This window comes from Arthrobotrys flagrans, assembly GCF_004000055.1.
Source record: "Arthrobotrys flagrans strain CBS H-5679 chromosome Unknown unitig_1, whole genome shotgun sequence".
In the NCBI taxonomy this organism is placed as follows: Eukaryota; Fungi; Ascomycota; class Orbiliomycetes; order Orbiliales; family Orbiliaceae; genus Arthrobotrys; species Arthrobotrys flagrans.
In genome coordinates, this window is record NW_027137556.1 from 539,753 (window position 1) to 556,145 (window position 16,393).

Here is a 16,393-nt window from a genome sequence, read left to right on the forward strand (position 1 = left end):
ATATAGGAAAGAAAAGTGGAGATATTTGAAACCATTTACTGACGAGCAGCAGCTGGGACGGACTCAACGGACTGAGCACCCTTGGTCTGGCTCATGTATGGAGTGGACTCGCTGTCAGCTGGCTTAGAGCGCTTGCGGAAGGCGAAGAAGACAGCGACACCGATAATGGCGGAGGCACCAAGGATGGAGCCAACGGCAATACCAGCCTTTGCGCCGGTGGAAAGACCATTGTCAGAGGAAGTGCTCTGCTCTGGAGTGACCTGGATGACGGTCTCAGTTGACTGTGGGGCTTCGAACTCAGAGGCGGTAACGTTGAAGCATGGGATGGTTTCGGTGAATGCGGTAGCACCAACGAGAGTCTATTTCATGTTAATTTTAACTGCGGCCAGTTGACAAAGGAAACTGGAATCCAGAGTCACTTACGATATCGGCGCAAGCAAAGAAGGACTCGTCCTTGCCAGAGTCGTTGGACCAGTATTCCATCTGGATGGTGGCATTGGTTCCCTCAGCAACATTAGCGATAGTTGGTGCCTTATAGCACTGGTGACCAGGCTCGATCGCATCAACTCTTGCAGGGACGAAAGTATTGAATGCACTCTGGGTGGTTGGGTCTATTCACTCTTTTTAGGATCTTTGCGATCGACGTTATATGTAGGATGTGTAACTTACTGTTTCCGTAGGCAATACGGAAAACTACGTTCCACGCATCGTCGGCGATGGAAAGAGCAACGGCTCCACCGACTGAATATCCAGATAAGTTAGTTGCATGTCTTCATGAAACTTTGTTACGCTTCCATCGAAGTCTTCAAGGAACCTATCTTACCAAGTGGGAAGTCGGCTCGGGCAGTTGGACCGCTGGCGGAACCGCAAGGAGCCTTGTTGTCTTCAGAGGCGGACCATGGACGATCTGCGGGCCAGAGGAAAGCAACTGGTCCCATAGAAGAGCCCTGCTCTCCTTCACCGTGTGCCTGAGCGGCAGCTGGAGCTGCAATAGCGGAAAAAGCCGCTGCGAGATACAAGGCGTTGCGAAGCATCTTGAAATATATATTAATTAATTAATCGAATCCTTTTAGGATCTATATATTTTATAATGCAGGTGGAAGGGGCAAGAGGCCGTATTAGGAACGGATCAATATAAGAGGAGATGGAGAGGGTGAGGTGAGGAAGAAAAAGATACAAGAGGTACTGTAGATGAGGAGAAACCGCTGGTTAATATATTGCTCACGGAGAGGCCCTCGACAACATACAACAACCAATTTGAGCATTCTCTTTACCTACAAGGAGATAGCGTTGGATTGTCCCGGTCCGGCATGTAGCCCAGTGCTTTCGAGGGCATCCCCTGCCGCTTCCTTCGCACATGGCCACAGTTCGATATATTATGACGAGGTGACCAGCCTGACAGACCAACCAGCCCACCTGCCCTCGTCTTCCGAGAAGCTACTTGGCGGGGAGGCGCCTCGGCCTTCGCCCACAACTTTAGAGTTTTTTGCCTTTTCATACAGCTATCATAATTATCGCTGATTATACCTCGGTGTAGCGCGGTATGTAGTACAGTTGTCTCTGGGAAAAACAAGAATGTTTCTCAGGTGGAGAATGGCGGCCCATTCATGCATACAACCATGCAAGAGACATACACAAACTTGGCCATTGGTGGGATGGTCGTGAATAAGACACCGCGCACCCAGCCGTACCATCCTAGGGCCCAAGAGAGAGTGCACATTGGCCATTGGCTATTTCCGAATGTCCAATTCGAAATGGCATGGTTTCTGTGTTGCTAGTGTTATACTCGTACAGGCCGTTTTTTTCTTGTTCACAAGTCCGAGAAAAGTGGCAATGACACCTGCCTTCTCCCATCTAATCTGATCAACCGATTAGATAATTGATTGGTGATACCCCGAAATATTTCTTGCAGCCGGGTGGGGTACTTTTGATCATGGAAAACTTTTGCAGGCGCTTTAGGCACGCCACACTAGAAAATTTTCACTTTCCGGCTTTTGCCAAGTTGCCCAATGCCCTTGCTAGTCCACATCTTTGCCTGCCACTCGTTATCAGATCGAGGGAACTCCTCTAAAAAAATGTGACTTGGGTGGAGGTACTTTGTAATCCCACCATCAACCCTAGAAATCTAATCTGATCCGGCTGACACGGAATAATACCAAGACCGCCAAGTCGCTAGCAGAATCAGACCATCTTATCAGATCCGTTAAGAAGAAGCAAAGGAACGTTGGAATTGGTGCGGACAACACCGCAAAAGTTGGAAATCCAGCCAGCGCTAGCCAGCCAAGATCCCAGGGTCGCTTCAAAGTTTGTGACCTCCCACGTTTGGACTACAGGTGGGTCCTGTCGATGGCTGGTTTAGCAAATTGAGTAGGGTTTCCCACTCTTTTCCAAAGGCACCGCTCGGGTGGGTTATCGTCCGACTGGTCCAGCGAGTCTTGGAAGCTGTCAATGCATGCATGCAATGCGATAATAACTAAAATGTCTTGGGTATGACACAAAAGTTGGAGACTTCGCTCTCTTTGGGTCCCGACGGGCCCCCAATTTCCGACATCGCTCCTTCCTTCATTTCAGCGTTCAAAATTTATGTCGGGTTAAAGGGTAAAACATACATGCGCTTCCATGCAGGGGCCTGGTCTGGCGCGCTGGACACGATGTGTAGCAGTACTTCGGGGAAGTTATAAGTCGAGTCTTGCGACCTCACTATACCTACTTCTAGATTCTTTCCCCCCTCACTCCAGAATCACATTCACTCGCTATCGCAATCGTAGCTACACTTTTAGCAAGATTTCCGCTCGTTAATCGCAGATTTCGATCTATTATCAACCTTCCTAAAAGTTATCTAGTATTCTACTGCTGCCTTGCGCCAATATAGTCATCATGCTTAATGCTCAGTTGATCCTCCTTGGCGCTCTCGCCCTTCAGGGTGTCGCTGGTGTCGCTATCATGGATGATGAATGGCACTTGAAGCTCCTCAAGCGTCAGGCTCCTGGTACTCCAGCTTACAACTGTCACGATAACTGCGGTAAGGACTATAGTCTTGGCCTCTTGTGTAACACTAGTATACTGACTCATTGTTTCTGTATTCAGGTCAAGCTATTACTGCATCCCGCCGTGATAACCACTGCGAGGACAATGTTTTCAATAACAACTATGCCAACTGCTTGCAGTGCTCTGGTCCTGACAACTACAACATCTGGAGATACTACGGCTTCACTTTGACTGTTGCCGGTGAGGCATGTGGTCTTTCGACCACCCCTCTCTCTGGACCGCAACCGGACGTTCCACCAGCTCTCTCGGCTGGCGGTGAGATCCCAAGTGGTGTTGAAACTACTGCCCCACCTGCAACCACCACTACTGAGCCTGAACCAACTGAGGATCCTGAACCCACCACCACTGAGCCTCCAACTACCACCGATGAGCCAACAGCTCCTCCTACTGAGGAGCCAACTGCTGAACCAACTGAAGAGCCAACTGCTGAACCAACTGAAGAGCCAACTGCTGAACCAACTGAAGAGCCAACCGCTGAGCCAACTGAAGAGCCAACTGTTGAACCAACTGAAGAGCCAACCGCTGAGCCAACTGAAGAGCCAACCGCTGAACCAACCGAGGAACCCACTGCTGAGCCCACTGAGGAGCCCACTGCTGAACCTACTGGTGAGTCTTCGACAACAGAGTCGACTGTTGAACCAACCTACAACCCCCCTACCTACAACCCCACAGTTCCTACCTACAACCCCACCACAGCTCCAACAAGTAAGTCTTCGACATGTGAAACCACTGTTGAATCTACATACAATCCTGAGCACCCAACCTATGCGCACTCATCCTCCAAGCCTTCGTCTCACCCAACCTATGCTCCATCGTCCTACGAGCCCCCACATCAACCTTCGTACGAGCCATCGTATGAGCACACCACAATCAAGACGACTACTGGTGTATATCCGACTTATTCGTCGGTTGTTGTCACTTATACCAGTACGCCTTGAATCTGGATGCGCGTTTCCCACTGAATGTCGAACGTAGGCTAATATATGTAACTCAAATATAGGTGTCACAACCAGCTATGTCGCTCCAACTGAAACTTCCGTCGAGGGCCCCACTCCTACTTACGGATCCGGCAATCAGACTTCCGCTGCTGTAAGTTCTCCCATTAATTTATATAGATATAATTATGAACTAACGTCCTATGCAGCCACCACCACCAGAGTATACCGGTGCCGCCAACTCCCTCGTTTCCAGTGGATTCGCTATCTTCGGTGCTGCTGCTATTGCCGCTCTCGCTGCTTTGTAAATTTGAGTTTTCCGGAGTCTATGAGGCGGGGATTTATTGGTATATATATAAACGGATGACGGCAGGGTACAGTTTTTTATTTCTCACATAGCATTAATGCGCATATAATCATGATTCTCATGTTTAATTAATTACATAATGCATATTTTACACCCGAAAACTTCTTCTTTTGGAAATCATGTGATAGTTATTTAATACTTTGGCGACTTTTGTCATTGACTTAGAATCTGCTGCATGGTGGCCATCCAACCTGCAAAGCTACTGCCCGGCATTGATATTGTTCGAAGAGATTGTTGGATTTTGAGAAATCTTTGCATTGCATACAGGCTGCGGCCGTAGACAAATCGCTAGTCCCGACTTGGACTATTTCGACTCGAGTCAACGTTACACAAGAAGGGTCTCAAGACTAGCTACTAGACTCTAGCCTTACACTTAACTTTGACATTCTCGTAACCAACTGCGTTCTTTCATGAAATGCCATAACCAAGAGCACATCACAGTCTTGTAACCAAAGCAGATCATACCTTAACGTTGAGACCGTGCAAGACGCTTCTGTATAGACCAGGCAGATCAGATATATTGAGAGACGTAGGTATTAACACCGACCATGAATATAGAATTAAAAATGACAACTTATTTAACATTAAGATAAAATCCAACATATTAATTAATATAATCGCGGTCCCAAACACCAAACATTGAATCATAACATTTAAACATAACATCAAATCACGCAACTATTCGGGCTTGAATCCATGCAGAATGATATTAACCCTTCAAGAAACTCGACAGCCTGACCATAACTTCCAGTACTTGTCCCAAAAATGCCCGCTGCCGCCGACCGTAGTTTGAATGGTAATGTAAGGGAGGAAGTCTATTCTGTACCCAGAAGCTAGCACCAACTGCTCTCTAGATAAAAGCGTGCCGTTTACGGCCCGCCGCCGCCGCCGCCGTGAGACTTTCATCTTCTAGATCTGCGCTCCTTCTCCGTCAAAACCCCACAGACACAGATTACCCATTTATCCCACTCATTACCGATATCTGGATTTCGTTTGATCTGGTAAGTTCCGGCCCTTCGCCACGTCTTGAATCCGTCGTTGAGGTACGTCGCCATTATTTCGCCAGTTTCGACATCAGTAAGCTTGAGACTTAGCATGCTTGTCCTTCGGCCTCCGAGAGCTTCGGCTTCTTTTCCGTAGATTCGTTCGAACTTGTATTTCTTTTCGCTGTCGGGGGGCGACCATGTAGTTGTCAAAGAGACCCAGTTTTTCAACTTCAATTCAGTGTATCGAGAACTAACAGTCGGGTCACCAAAGCATATCTCATGACAATTTCCAACGATGTTACTCCGAGATGCAAACACTGTTGGACCGGTATTGTCCCCGCCTTCATGTACTATAACGTCTGGTTTCCCGCCACGAAATGCGGATGGGAAGGCCTTGTTATCGACGTATAGCATAGGTCTATCCATTTCATCTTTGATGAGATAGTCCATGTGAAAACTACCCTTTGCGAACTCGACGGTGTATGTCGAATAGCCCGGTACCTGGGGAATGCCCGTTGTGCTTTCGGCGTCCTGAAAATCTTCCTTAACGTCGACAGGATATTCGTTTTGGGAAGTTGAGGGCCTCGAGGCACTAGGGCCAGTGGGGTCGTGATAGCTCGGTGGAGGAGCAGCCCACGCGTACTGATCCTCGGTGTTCATCGTATCTTTTGTTAATTAAAATATAATATGCGTTGCGTACTCTAGTATTTAGTTCAATTGATCAAGTGTAGATGTGGACCAGAGCCTTGGTGTTCTGTAATTAATGGGAATTACAGATGAACATTTAGACAGGGGAGGCATAATTTATAGAAGTTCTACCGGCTGCCACGCCGTGCTAGTGGGCCATAGTCTTAGCTGTGATATGCCTTCACCGCTCTGCATAACGTTGTACGGTTTGAACATCTCAAGAAGTTTCAAGCCGCTAAGCCGCGCGAGTAATCACTAATTACCGACGCTAAGCTTTAGAGTGAACCCTTCCGACTCACCAAAAAAACAAGTTCCATCGGGGATTTTGCGGCTTAGCTAATCTAGGCCCTTTATTGTTGGTTGCCGCTTGATTGATCTAGCTCTGCCGATCGAGTCGACCAAACAAAGGTATACGCGGTAACCTGTATGGTTGGGACGAAGTCAATGCAATCAGCCTCGCAGGTTCCCTACCCATGCTGTGCCTCACAGGCGATTTTATCGGCGGCCATGGGATCGTAGACTGAAGCAAGAAAACATTGCTTCTTAGGTTAATGATTTACGCTCTGATATTTCCAGCAAGAAAACAGTGGTAAGTGCCATAGTACACTAATAGGCTGAGCTCGCGGGCAGGTCGTCAATTCCGATGTTATGCCCGCTCCGTACGGCGTGAAGATTGCGCTTGAGGCGCAGCCAAGGTCGGAATTCTTAACACCGACCAGTTCATAACGTTATCACCACTTCAAACTTTCGACCTCGCCTCGAATTCTTCTCAAACCAAGCCATTGTCGATTGCTTGGCGGAGCTCGATCATTGTATCGTTATATATCCCTTATGATTTTTCTTCACCTTTGCAGGTTCAGTCCTATAGTGAGTTCAACTACATTTGATCTCAGGCTGGGACTTATAATGCGCAGCCGCAGCACGAATTCGAGGCTCTATAAGCCTATATTTCTATCAGATACCGCACATCCAATTTTCCACACCACAGCCACTTAAATAACTATCGTAATTAAGGCGATATTAGATACCAATGAGTACGATATATCTCAGGATAGGTTTTCTAAGAAGCTTCGAGTTTGTATATTTCATCATAAATTCATAAGGGTTGGCCGTACGGCTATGCCATCCCAGCAAGAGATCTATATAGTACAGAAAGAAAGTTTTGAGTAATCTAGTTAATAAAACCAACGCTACTTGAGGTCTGACTCCGAGTCTTTGAGACTAACCATTCCGTTTCAGAAATTTAAAGGATCTCGATGTCAAATTCGTTGACAGCAACACCTCTCTGGCTTTTATCCTCAACGTCATCTGCTTCGGATTCAATGCTGCGCTTCTTAGCCGAAGTAGATTCTAATTCCGATATCTTTTCGATCGTTTCTTCGGTAGCCTCTTCGGTACCATCTTCGGTTGACATCTTTCTTGTGACTTCCGTTGTAACTTTTGTGGTCACTTTTGTAACAACTTCTGTGGTTATTTCCGTTGTCTCTTCAAGGACCTCTTTCGTTTCCTTTGGCTCTCCCTTTTTCTCTCCTTCCTCCATTACTACTGGCACCTCTTCCAAATCCTCGGGCTTGAATTTTTGTTCCTCTTCTGGCATCTCCCCAATATTTTCGGGCATGCTAGCGCCAGTTGACGGTAAACTAAGAGTAATCGATCAGTTTTATAGATCAATACCATATGGACGTAGGGGCTTAACTTACCACTCGCATCTTACACTCCACAAACCAGTCTCCTTTTTATGGAAAACCGCCAATCTCTCCTCAGGATCAAATCCATAGATATATTCTTCATCCATCTTCCTCTCCTTTCTAAAAGCAAAGTCACAAGCAGGGTCTTTTCTAGCACCCCTGAGACTTTTCAAGTCCACACCAACGCGGATTACATCTGATGCATCACTGTCCAAGTCCAAAGTACGGGAGAATTTCACTGAGCTCGCAGGAACGCCTGAATTATTTTTGGAAATGTCTTGTTAATGCCCGTTTTTTGACGGAAAGGGCTGATACACGACAGAAACATACCGATTTCCCCGTGATAAACCTCCGAAAGTGTTAACGGGATATCCACAAAGAGTCGATCAGCGTGGTCAGCAGCATCACTGAGAGCCTTCTGAGAACCATTCATAGTCGACCGGCTTATCATAATCTGTTAGTGTTATGCTAGTATTATAACCTGTGAATACTAGGGACTTACCGACTGATGCGAGATGGAGCCGCAAAGGTAGTGGCGACACACAAAGACAAAACGCTGGCAGTAATGAAATGCATTATGAAAATATTAAAAGAATAAAAGAATAAAAACACCGATATCCAAATACGTATATACCGTTAATTAAGAAATCGTTTTATTAAGTTGGAAGTGAAGTGAAGTGAAGTGGATGATACGGAAACCAGTTCCTTGGTAAAAGATAAAGCTGCTCCAGGCAAGAAAGGCGTGAAAGATGCGATGTCCTAATAAAAAGTCTACAAGAGACTGAAGCCCGACTATATATACCATCTCGCGATAATTCTTTATTCATAGAAACTAAAGCGCCGTCAAGAAGCCAATGAAACAACAGAATAAAGGAAGCATAAATTAACTAAGTTGGGGTCTGAAACGGCCGCAGGTGGTTAGAGACTGGCACTAAACACCACGTTAGGTTAGTCTATCCGTGGCCATGCGTGGTCAACGCAGCGAATGGCAGTCCCGTCTGAGAAGTCGAGAGACTGGCGCCACATACACATGCGCACACGTGAGTAGCGCCATAGTCAATCCAAAACGGGGTCTCCAACATTTCATGACTTCATCATTTCCTGGACACTAGCTCAGGTCCTAGATTCAAGAAAATTCTATCATCACTTTTCTTAGTAAGTACAAGCAGTGAAACCTCATAAAATCACATCTTTGGTAATTTTTGACGTGCAGAAGGGTTTCTTAACTTTGTTTCACGCCTAAAAAAGTTCCATGGAGGCAATTGTTTCCACAACATGTACAGAGAAGCAAGTCGAGGCGACATAAACAAATATTTCGGGCTTGAGCTTTTGTTTCAGAGCCTAATAATTATTTTCCACATGCTAAGCCTCCTCCAAAATATCACGACTTTATAAAAATAATCAGACTTAGCTTGGATGATCTCATGAATCAAACTTCAACGAGTGGCGCGGGTCTAGGTAGTACTCATACGTACTATGGTGCCAATGCAAAGATCTAGGTTGGGGAAACACTAGTTACGATAAATACCTAAGTAATTGGCTTTTTACCACTTAAGTCTATAAAGACTATGGTGCGGGCTTCGCAATGTAATGTAAAGCATTCATATAACTTTATGGGTACCATGTACATCAGATATTGAATTCATGAAAACGAGCATCATTCTTTAACGAGACTTCCAAGGAATACCAAAAATACTGTACGCATGTGCAACAGCAGCACAGAGCATCAATTCCCCTCCCCTATAACCAAGAACGGCGTTATATGAGAAAAATATCGTAGCGCCGCCGCTAAAATTTCCAACAACCATATCAGCACCAAAGCTTAGGCGTGACTTCCTTCCCTGTTCCATTTCCAATTTTGTAAAATTATTTGCATGGGCGGCAAGTCTGTTGGCAGCATGAGTAGCAGGCATCGGTGGCGCGGCCAGTCCTCTTGCATTCATTCCAGCACGACTGCCAGACGGACCAGGATGGACAGGTAGCGCGCTCTATGATTCGAGATAGCTTTTAGTATCCTTCAAAGATATATGTTTATCTGGATAATCCAAGTCTCTGCAAACCTTCAATGGCATCGGCTGGGGCTGGGGCTGGGACCGCGGCAGCGAGGATAGTTGGCAAAGCTGCGAGGACGAAAAGGAAGGCTTTCATCTTGTCGAAATGAGAGATTCGGTAAGTGAGAAGAGTTAGGGAGCTAGTATCTCAAAATAATTGCGAGTATAGTTATTAAGTTTGCTGGATTGTCTCGTGATGATTTGGAATGCTGATATATACATTCCATATGGCAGAACCTCGCTGTATTTATACACTTTGCCATTGCTGAAGTAATGATCGACTTCAAATAACAACGTAAGAGATTCCTCCTGAAGATCAGTTTCGATGAACTCCCAAAGTCACACATTCGACGGCCCGGCGGGGCGATACACCGCAGAAATGATGTAGACATGTGCATTTTCAGCTTCTTTCGAATTATTTATCGTATGACTCTCGCCTTTGATGCCGTTCAATCTTGCTGCAGAAGGCCACAGCCTCGTGCAAATAGACCATCGAGGTGCTCCCCTTGCCCGCAACACTCCTTGTTCGCATGATCGATCATATAGCCTGAGGTTTGGCTCAGGATTAATCTGTTGATTATAATGCCCGCGATGTAATAGTAAATGCCAAACCAGAGAATAATACTGAATATCCTGGTAAACCCCGAAACTCGGAAACTCGGGCTCTGGTTATAAAATAACTGCACTGTAACAGTATATGACCGACAGCAAGTTGATATCATCGCCGGTCAGCTTGCACCGTTGGTCCAGAAAGCGCCACAGCTCTCGGAAATATTCGCCTAGTTTTAGGATACCCCACCAGGCATGGTACTATGCAGTATCGCCTTCCCCTGTCGAGGGTTTCCTATGGGCTTGGTTGGGTTAAAATTGATATGCTGGTTATAGCAGCCCATCGAATTTTCGAGTGTGCTCTGGTTCCCATTTCGGCGGTCAAAAACGTCCCCTCACGCTTAGCGAGTTTTCAACCGCCTTAGCTGGGATGTGCACCAAAAGCCAGCACTCCAGAAGGAGGAAAAAGGGAGCGATGTGTGGTCCGGGAAGATTGAAAATAGCCTCCTTCAAGTCGTATTGGATAATAGAATTCGGTGTTAAACAGGTGAGGTAGTGGCAAACTCTTTCCAGAAGATTGCCACAAGACGGAACTCGTCTTTCTTTCCCCGCCCTAACGTTAAAGAGTTAACTTCAAGGTCCTCTGCTGCAGCTTTGAAAGGGAACATTCGAACCTGCAGAAAGCCACTTGTGGTATTAAATCCACAACAATCTATATGTCCACAACCGCAGTAGTACCAACGCTGGACGACTTGCCATCGTAGCTCTATCCCCCCCAGTAATTTCTCCTTTAAGCTTGAATATGACGAGAACTCAATCGGAGTTTCCACTTTTTCTCGACCACTTTGATGGGTGTAGTTATTGCGATGTATCGGGATAGAGTCTAACAGCCACCTACGAGGTCATGCAATAAAATACCGTATCCGTATCCGTTTCTACTATGTAGTCTCTCGCATGGTGAGGCCACTCTCAATGTCTCGGTTTTCGCCTAGAATCCACAATTTCCCTCGGCCTCTCAGCCACCGATGAAGCCTCCAACACTACTCACTGTGAAATACCATACCAGTATACACGATACTACCAGCGTAGTCGATTCAATTGGATTCCTCTTCATAAAACAAAGATATGAAGTATGGGTCAGAACAAAAATGGGATTTGTTTTAATTTTAACGTAAATGTTTTGGCCGTGTCTTTATTTTAAGACCCGGGGATTCTGTAGTCGAGTAGGAAATTTAAGTAGCAACTACGATATATAGACTTTACTCCAACGATAATATCGTTATCCCTTCGCTGGATGGCGTTTTACAACATCTATGTAGCGTCTGTATATGTTTTGGAGTCGTCGCCAAAAGTTTGACATTTCTACAGGTGGGTCCAAAAGTAGCATCGATAGGCATTGGCTTCGCGAGTTCGGCCCACTCTCGGCCTGCGAGCCGAAGCCAGTGCACACCTGGACATTATTGTCACAGTCTCAAATTTACCACGATAAATTGAGTTTTGTTGGCCAAAGCTCTGGTGAATGAGAAGGGCGCATGGCTCGCACTAATGAACATGAAGCCCAAACATCCAGCATCCAGCATCTCAAAGTTCACGAATACTTAAAATAGATAGACATCGCTCTCAAAATCGAAAGGAACGGTTACAACTATACTACGACCAGGCAAGCAGTCATTCGAATTCAGATTGGATCGTCAGCAGCGCGTGACCGCAAACTCCGCAAGATGACGCGCAAATACCGTGTCTTTTGAAGAAACTTTCTCTCGGATAAATTACAGGTTTCGAACAGGCCCAAGGCCTGAAGGGAAATGTTGGCTCACTTGGCCATGATAGTTTTCCAGGGACTGCTGGTTCACCCGAAATTGATCCTACTCAAAAAAAAACCCCCCCATTTACATACAGGTGTATAGTAAGTTTCTCAGGTGAATTGCTGAGCTGTCTACAGAAATGGTGTGCTGGATCCTCAGGGGCGTGAGTGGGTTTCATCCTGAAGAATTGTATTTAGCCAGTTATCAAACCCTTGTCGACAGTCCAAATCCCAACACACCATCTCGATATCAGTGGACTAACCTTGCAGTGGTCTGCTAGTTGACAAGGATTATGGAATATTCGATCAAACTTTCGAAAGGCCAAGGATTCTGCAGAACTTTGAGGCTTTGATTTTCATAGGCGCTCGTTCAGAAGCCCAATCCTCAATTGGTTGACAATGAAGAATAACTCTTCCTGATTAGCTTCCATATTCGCTTGTTCGACCCACCGGATAAACTCCCTGTCAAAGATGAACCTCTGACGTGGGACAGGCTGCTCCGATAACTATTGCGATTTCCAGGTACCAGTCAAATTCAGGACGACATCCCTGTTCGATTCTTCAACACCACACACCAGGCTGGAAACTTGACTCTATATCGATGAATTATTATGCCCTTGATCGAAAGCGATTTAATATGAAATTCCGAACTTTACTCTACTTGAGGACCTGATTATGGTCCTGGAAGCGAAGAGTAGCCTGGTTGAAATTATTACTGGGTCGACAGGCGATTTAAGAGAGGATCCACTTTCCTCTCCAAGCCCGATGCCGTTCATATACTATGGGACCGCTTGACAGCTGACCTTCGAACTTTTGTATTTTTCCGAACCTAAAGCCTTACCACAAACTCTGAGATTCTTGACTTCATCGCCAGGGGCTTTCACGTCTAAGAATTCACATCTTCCTTCATCCCTTTCTCTTTTCGGGTCCGTCAACATCGAGATATGGATCTGACTTATTGATTCGACGTCTTGGATTCCTGCCGGCTCGATCATATATCAACAGCATCAAGTTTAGAGGGCACTCAGGTCGCGCAATAGGAAGCGAACTATTCTTTGTCACCACAGTGTTGAGGGTAGAACTAGCTTTGCCGCCAAAATTCAAAACTCACGTCACGGAAATAAATGTATTCAACCCGAGCAGCGGTAGAAAGATGGCAAGAACGAAATACCGGGTATTCACATGATACATCAGGGCACTCGATAGCTCTCGAGACAATCCAAATCAAGCCTGAGGTCGTGGAATCTCGCGTAGCGCTAGGAAAAGGCGGCTACCGAAAACTATTTTCTCCGGAGACGTTACAATGCCTTATAGCCATTGTGATCGAGATCTTGATTATTCTTCTGATCGTTCTATTCAACTTGGTTGAAGTCACGCTGACGATGCCTGGGGTATTCCCGAACGACTCAAGAGCATTATACGTTTGTGGGACAACGATATTTATTACTGCCATCACAGCCTTCGTATCGAGGCAAATCAGATTGCAGTGGATACATTACATCGAGATCAGGAGGTTAAGAAAATCCGACATCCTTCAAAGTTCAAGAAGAATAGAGAGTCTACTCGGAGTTGGGACTTATAGTGACTATTTCTACTATTGGGGGACAACAATCACACTCCTATTCGCATCACTAAGCACAGCGGCAATAGTAGCCGCTATTACACCCTCGATAGGTTTCAAGACCTTTGGAACGACCGTTCAACTTACACCAGGAGCTCTGAATTGCACCACAATATCCGACGACCCAGTTCCCACTGCGCTTAGTTGGAGGCTAGAAAATGGAACCTACATAAATTTCAGATCAAAGGGCAATACTTGCCTTGCAAACCCTGCATTTTCCATCGTCAATGCGATATCCAACTCTGCGATCGATAAGGATGGATATGCATATGCCGTCTCAGGTGTTGGTATCACACGTTCTAGTATAGGCGTGCCATACGACGCCCATAACGGCCCTGCGGGTTTCGACAAGGTCTTTTGGGCTATGGGAATAAACCAACAGGACAGAAATATTCTCCAAGACTCTACTCAGTGTTTGCCTGTTTTTATCGCCAACCCGGCAAAATGTCGACGTGCAGGGACGATTATCAAGGCGAAAAACAACCTCACTGTCCAGCTGGATGAAGATTGTAGTGCATCGACACCAATATTTGGTGCTGACTTGGAAAGTGATGGGGCATCGGCATCCGGGTACTGTACCAACAGTAAATCCGTGGGCAAGATAACCTACTTGATCGGGTCCATCAATTCTCACGCAGGATTACTTGCAGCAGCTGTATCGGACTTCCCTGCAGTAAACTCCAAATCATATTCCGTGGCATGCGAGGTTGATATTGTATCTGCCGTTGGATTCCGCGACACCACAATTTCTAGAAACTACAAACCACCTCACGAATCAAGTATCAACCGCGAAAACGAAAACCTCAAAACTCTTGCCGAATATACAATATCTTCTCCAGTTAAACAAAGGGCATCGTCAAGTTGCTCAAACACATCATACGTTCCAATATGGAATCCCGAAAACAAAGCTGGCGTCGTTTTAACACCCGGAGCCTTGGCTGTTGGTGCTGGTGCAGCATATCCGTTGTTTATGCAGAACAGATACAACGACGGCTGGTGGGATACTCTCTCTAGAGCGGTGAAAGATAGAGGTCCAAGTTCATATGCCTTCGAGGATTCTAAAAACGCACTCGAGGATGTGCTAGGGTTGGTGGTTGGAGTCAGTATGGGACAATACATAGGCTCGGCGCAACCACTAGCATCGTTACGAGATGCGCCTATGCTCGTGAATCGAGGGGGTACCGCACGAGTAATTGGGTATAGAATTGGTTCTGGGAGCAGGTGGGGTCTCATCTTCATCGCCCCTCAAGTTTGGGTCATATTAGTTCTTTCTGTTCTTTTGGTTAAGCGGCTACGGTTGTAAATTTTATTTCCTCCATTTTTGTTTTCCGTCTCTCTACACTACTGGATTCACGATTATTATTATTAATTTTGATTTTAGACTCTGGGGATCATTCATTCAATCGGTGTTTTTATCACTCCTTATTGTCTTTTCTTCGATGGCCAGCAGCGGAAATTTCAAAGAAGGCGTCTGTCTTGTCTCTACTTAATTCTTTTTATTGGCTGTTATATATGTGCATAATTATCATGGAAATGGGTCCCAGAGTTCCTAGTTCCTTTTACAATTACCCGATCTTTGTTTGCTCACCATGCATTCGGAGCATGTTTTCCTCCACATGCATTTTTATTCTGGAGAGGCTTCTTGTTCTTTTCAACTTTGCACATAGCATAATGTCAGATATAGTCCTTGTAAATATATCGGAGAATTGTTCCTCCCGCCTGTTATAAAAAAGCATTTCCAACTACCCTCCCGTGGGGTATTTGAGTTTAGAATCCTTGGTCACTGGGGTTCCAAGCAAGCATCATTTTTATGAAACATATTCCTAGGTATCGATGCAACAGTGAACAAACCTGACCTTGACTAGGATGCCCTTTATATAATTTAAGTTTCTCACATGAGGTGATTTATTAGAGCCTTGAGCTACCATAGAATCTTAGGCCTACGCGGCCTTCTGTAGAACATTAGGAAGCGATAGATATGAGGTGACCACAAAAGAAGGGTTCCATCAACCTGGGCGTCGAGTAGTAAAGCAGGTACATTAATATTGAGAAAGATGTTTCGAAATTTCTGGGACTCAAAACACTAGTTAATGTAGTAGTTACTTGGCTCGAGACCAGGCGATAGAAACCTTACACTTGAAGGCGAGATAAAGCAAATTCAGAGATTGAAAAGTGATATCCTTGATACGAACGTAACACCGTATACCCTCGCGCCGGCACGCGGCGCTCTACTGAAGGTCGAATCCCCCCCTTTTTTTTTTTTCCTGATAAAAGGGAATGAAAAATTCAATGAACCCTAGTTACATGAGTTAAATCCTGTTGAAATTAATAGAATACCGAAGTCGTGTGAACCCATTCTTCCTGAAATCAAGATCGCAGATTACATTAGTCTTTAGAGTTTCTTCTCAAAAACCATTGCCGTTGCACAAGCAGAGACTAGGCCTAGGAGTAACATCTATCTTGTTTTAGGGAGTCCTAGCCTCATCAGCATAAAGCAAAGAGATACGTTTTAGAGACCGGTCCTTAGTTGAATAGCCGACAATGCCCCAGGGAAGGGATCCAAGATATTCCATTGCAAAAGATGGGCTGTCTGGACAGCTAGGTTTAGGATCATCGAACTTGTGACCTTGTGGATAAAATTTACGGCTGTATATGGA

General features: G+C 45.5%; 6 protein-coding genes across 9 annotated transcripts; 2 read left to right on the plus strand and 4 right to left on the minus strand.

Moving 5' to 3' along the window:
- Positions 1-35: 35 nt before the first annotated feature.
- Positions 36-1,034, minus strand: DFL_008120 (uncharacterized protein; the record flags this gene model as incomplete). The annotated part of the gene is made up of 4 exons (XM_067637808.1): positions 36-359; positions 424-611; positions 670-741; positions 824-1,034. 4 exons carry the CDS (start codon positions 1,032-1,034, stop codon positions 36-38), a joined length of 795 nt encoding a protein of 264 aa, XP_067485759.1.
- A 1,843-nt stretch (positions 1,035-2,877) lies between these two features.
- Positions 2,878-4,291, plus strand: DFL_008121 (uncharacterized protein; the record flags this gene model as incomplete). 2 transcript variants are annotated; one of them, XM_067637810.1, is made up of 4 exons in its annotated part: positions 2,878-3,022; positions 3,088-3,975; positions 4,049-4,137; positions 4,193-4,291. In XM_067637810.1, 4 exons carry the CDS (start codon positions 2,878-2,880, stop codon positions 4,289-4,291), a joined length of 1,221 nt encoding a protein of 406 aa, XP_067485761.1. The 2 variants fall into 2 exon arrangements, with proteins under 2 accessions (XP_067485761.1, XP_067485760.1); XM_067637809.1 differs by having other exon boundaries at positions 3,088-3,753.
- Positions 4,292-5,252: 961 nt separating this feature from the next.
- DFL_008122 (uncharacterized protein) lies at positions 5,253-5,996 on the minus strand (the record flags this gene model as incomplete). The annotated part of the gene is made up of 1 exon (XM_067637811.1): positions 5,253-5,996. The coding sequence occupies one exon, from the start codon at positions 5,994-5,996 to the stop codon at positions 5,253-5,255; it is 744 nt and encodes a 247-aa protein (XP_067485762.1).
- Positions 5,997-7,266: 1,270 nt separating this feature from the next.
- Positions 7,267-8,287, minus strand: DFL_008123 (uncharacterized protein; the record flags this gene model as incomplete). The annotated part of the gene is made up of 4 exons (XM_067637812.1): positions 7,267-7,663; positions 7,724-7,967; positions 8,042-8,154; positions 8,214-8,287. 4 exons carry the CDS (start codon positions 8,285-8,287, stop codon positions 7,267-7,269), a joined length of 828 nt encoding a protein of 275 aa, XP_067485763.1.
- Positions 8,288-9,577: 1,290 nt separating this feature from the next.
- DFL_008124 (uncharacterized protein) lies at positions 9,578-9,859 on the minus strand (the record flags this gene model as incomplete). The annotated part of the gene is made up of 2 exons (XM_067637813.1): positions 9,578-9,699; positions 9,772-9,859. 2 exons carry the CDS (start codon positions 9,857-9,859, stop codon positions 9,578-9,580), a joined length of 210 nt encoding a protein of 69 aa, XP_067485764.1.
- Positions 9,860-13,239: 3,380 nt separating this feature from the next.
- DFL_008125 (uncharacterized protein) lies at positions 13,240-15,039 on the plus strand (the record flags this gene model as incomplete). 3 transcript variants are annotated; one of them, XM_067637816.1, is made up of 1 exon in its annotated part: positions 13,240-15,039. In XM_067637816.1, the coding sequence occupies one exon, from the start codon at positions 13,240-13,242 to the stop codon at positions 15,037-15,039; it is 1,800 nt and encodes a 599-aa protein (XP_067485767.1). The 3 variants fall into 3 exon arrangements, with proteins under 3 accessions (XP_067485767.1, XP_067485765.1, XP_067485766.1); XM_067637814.1 differs by having other exon boundaries at positions 13,498-15,039; XM_067637815.1 differs by having other exon boundaries at positions 14,101-15,039.
- Between the last annotated feature and the right edge of the window lie 1,354 nt (positions 15,040-16,393).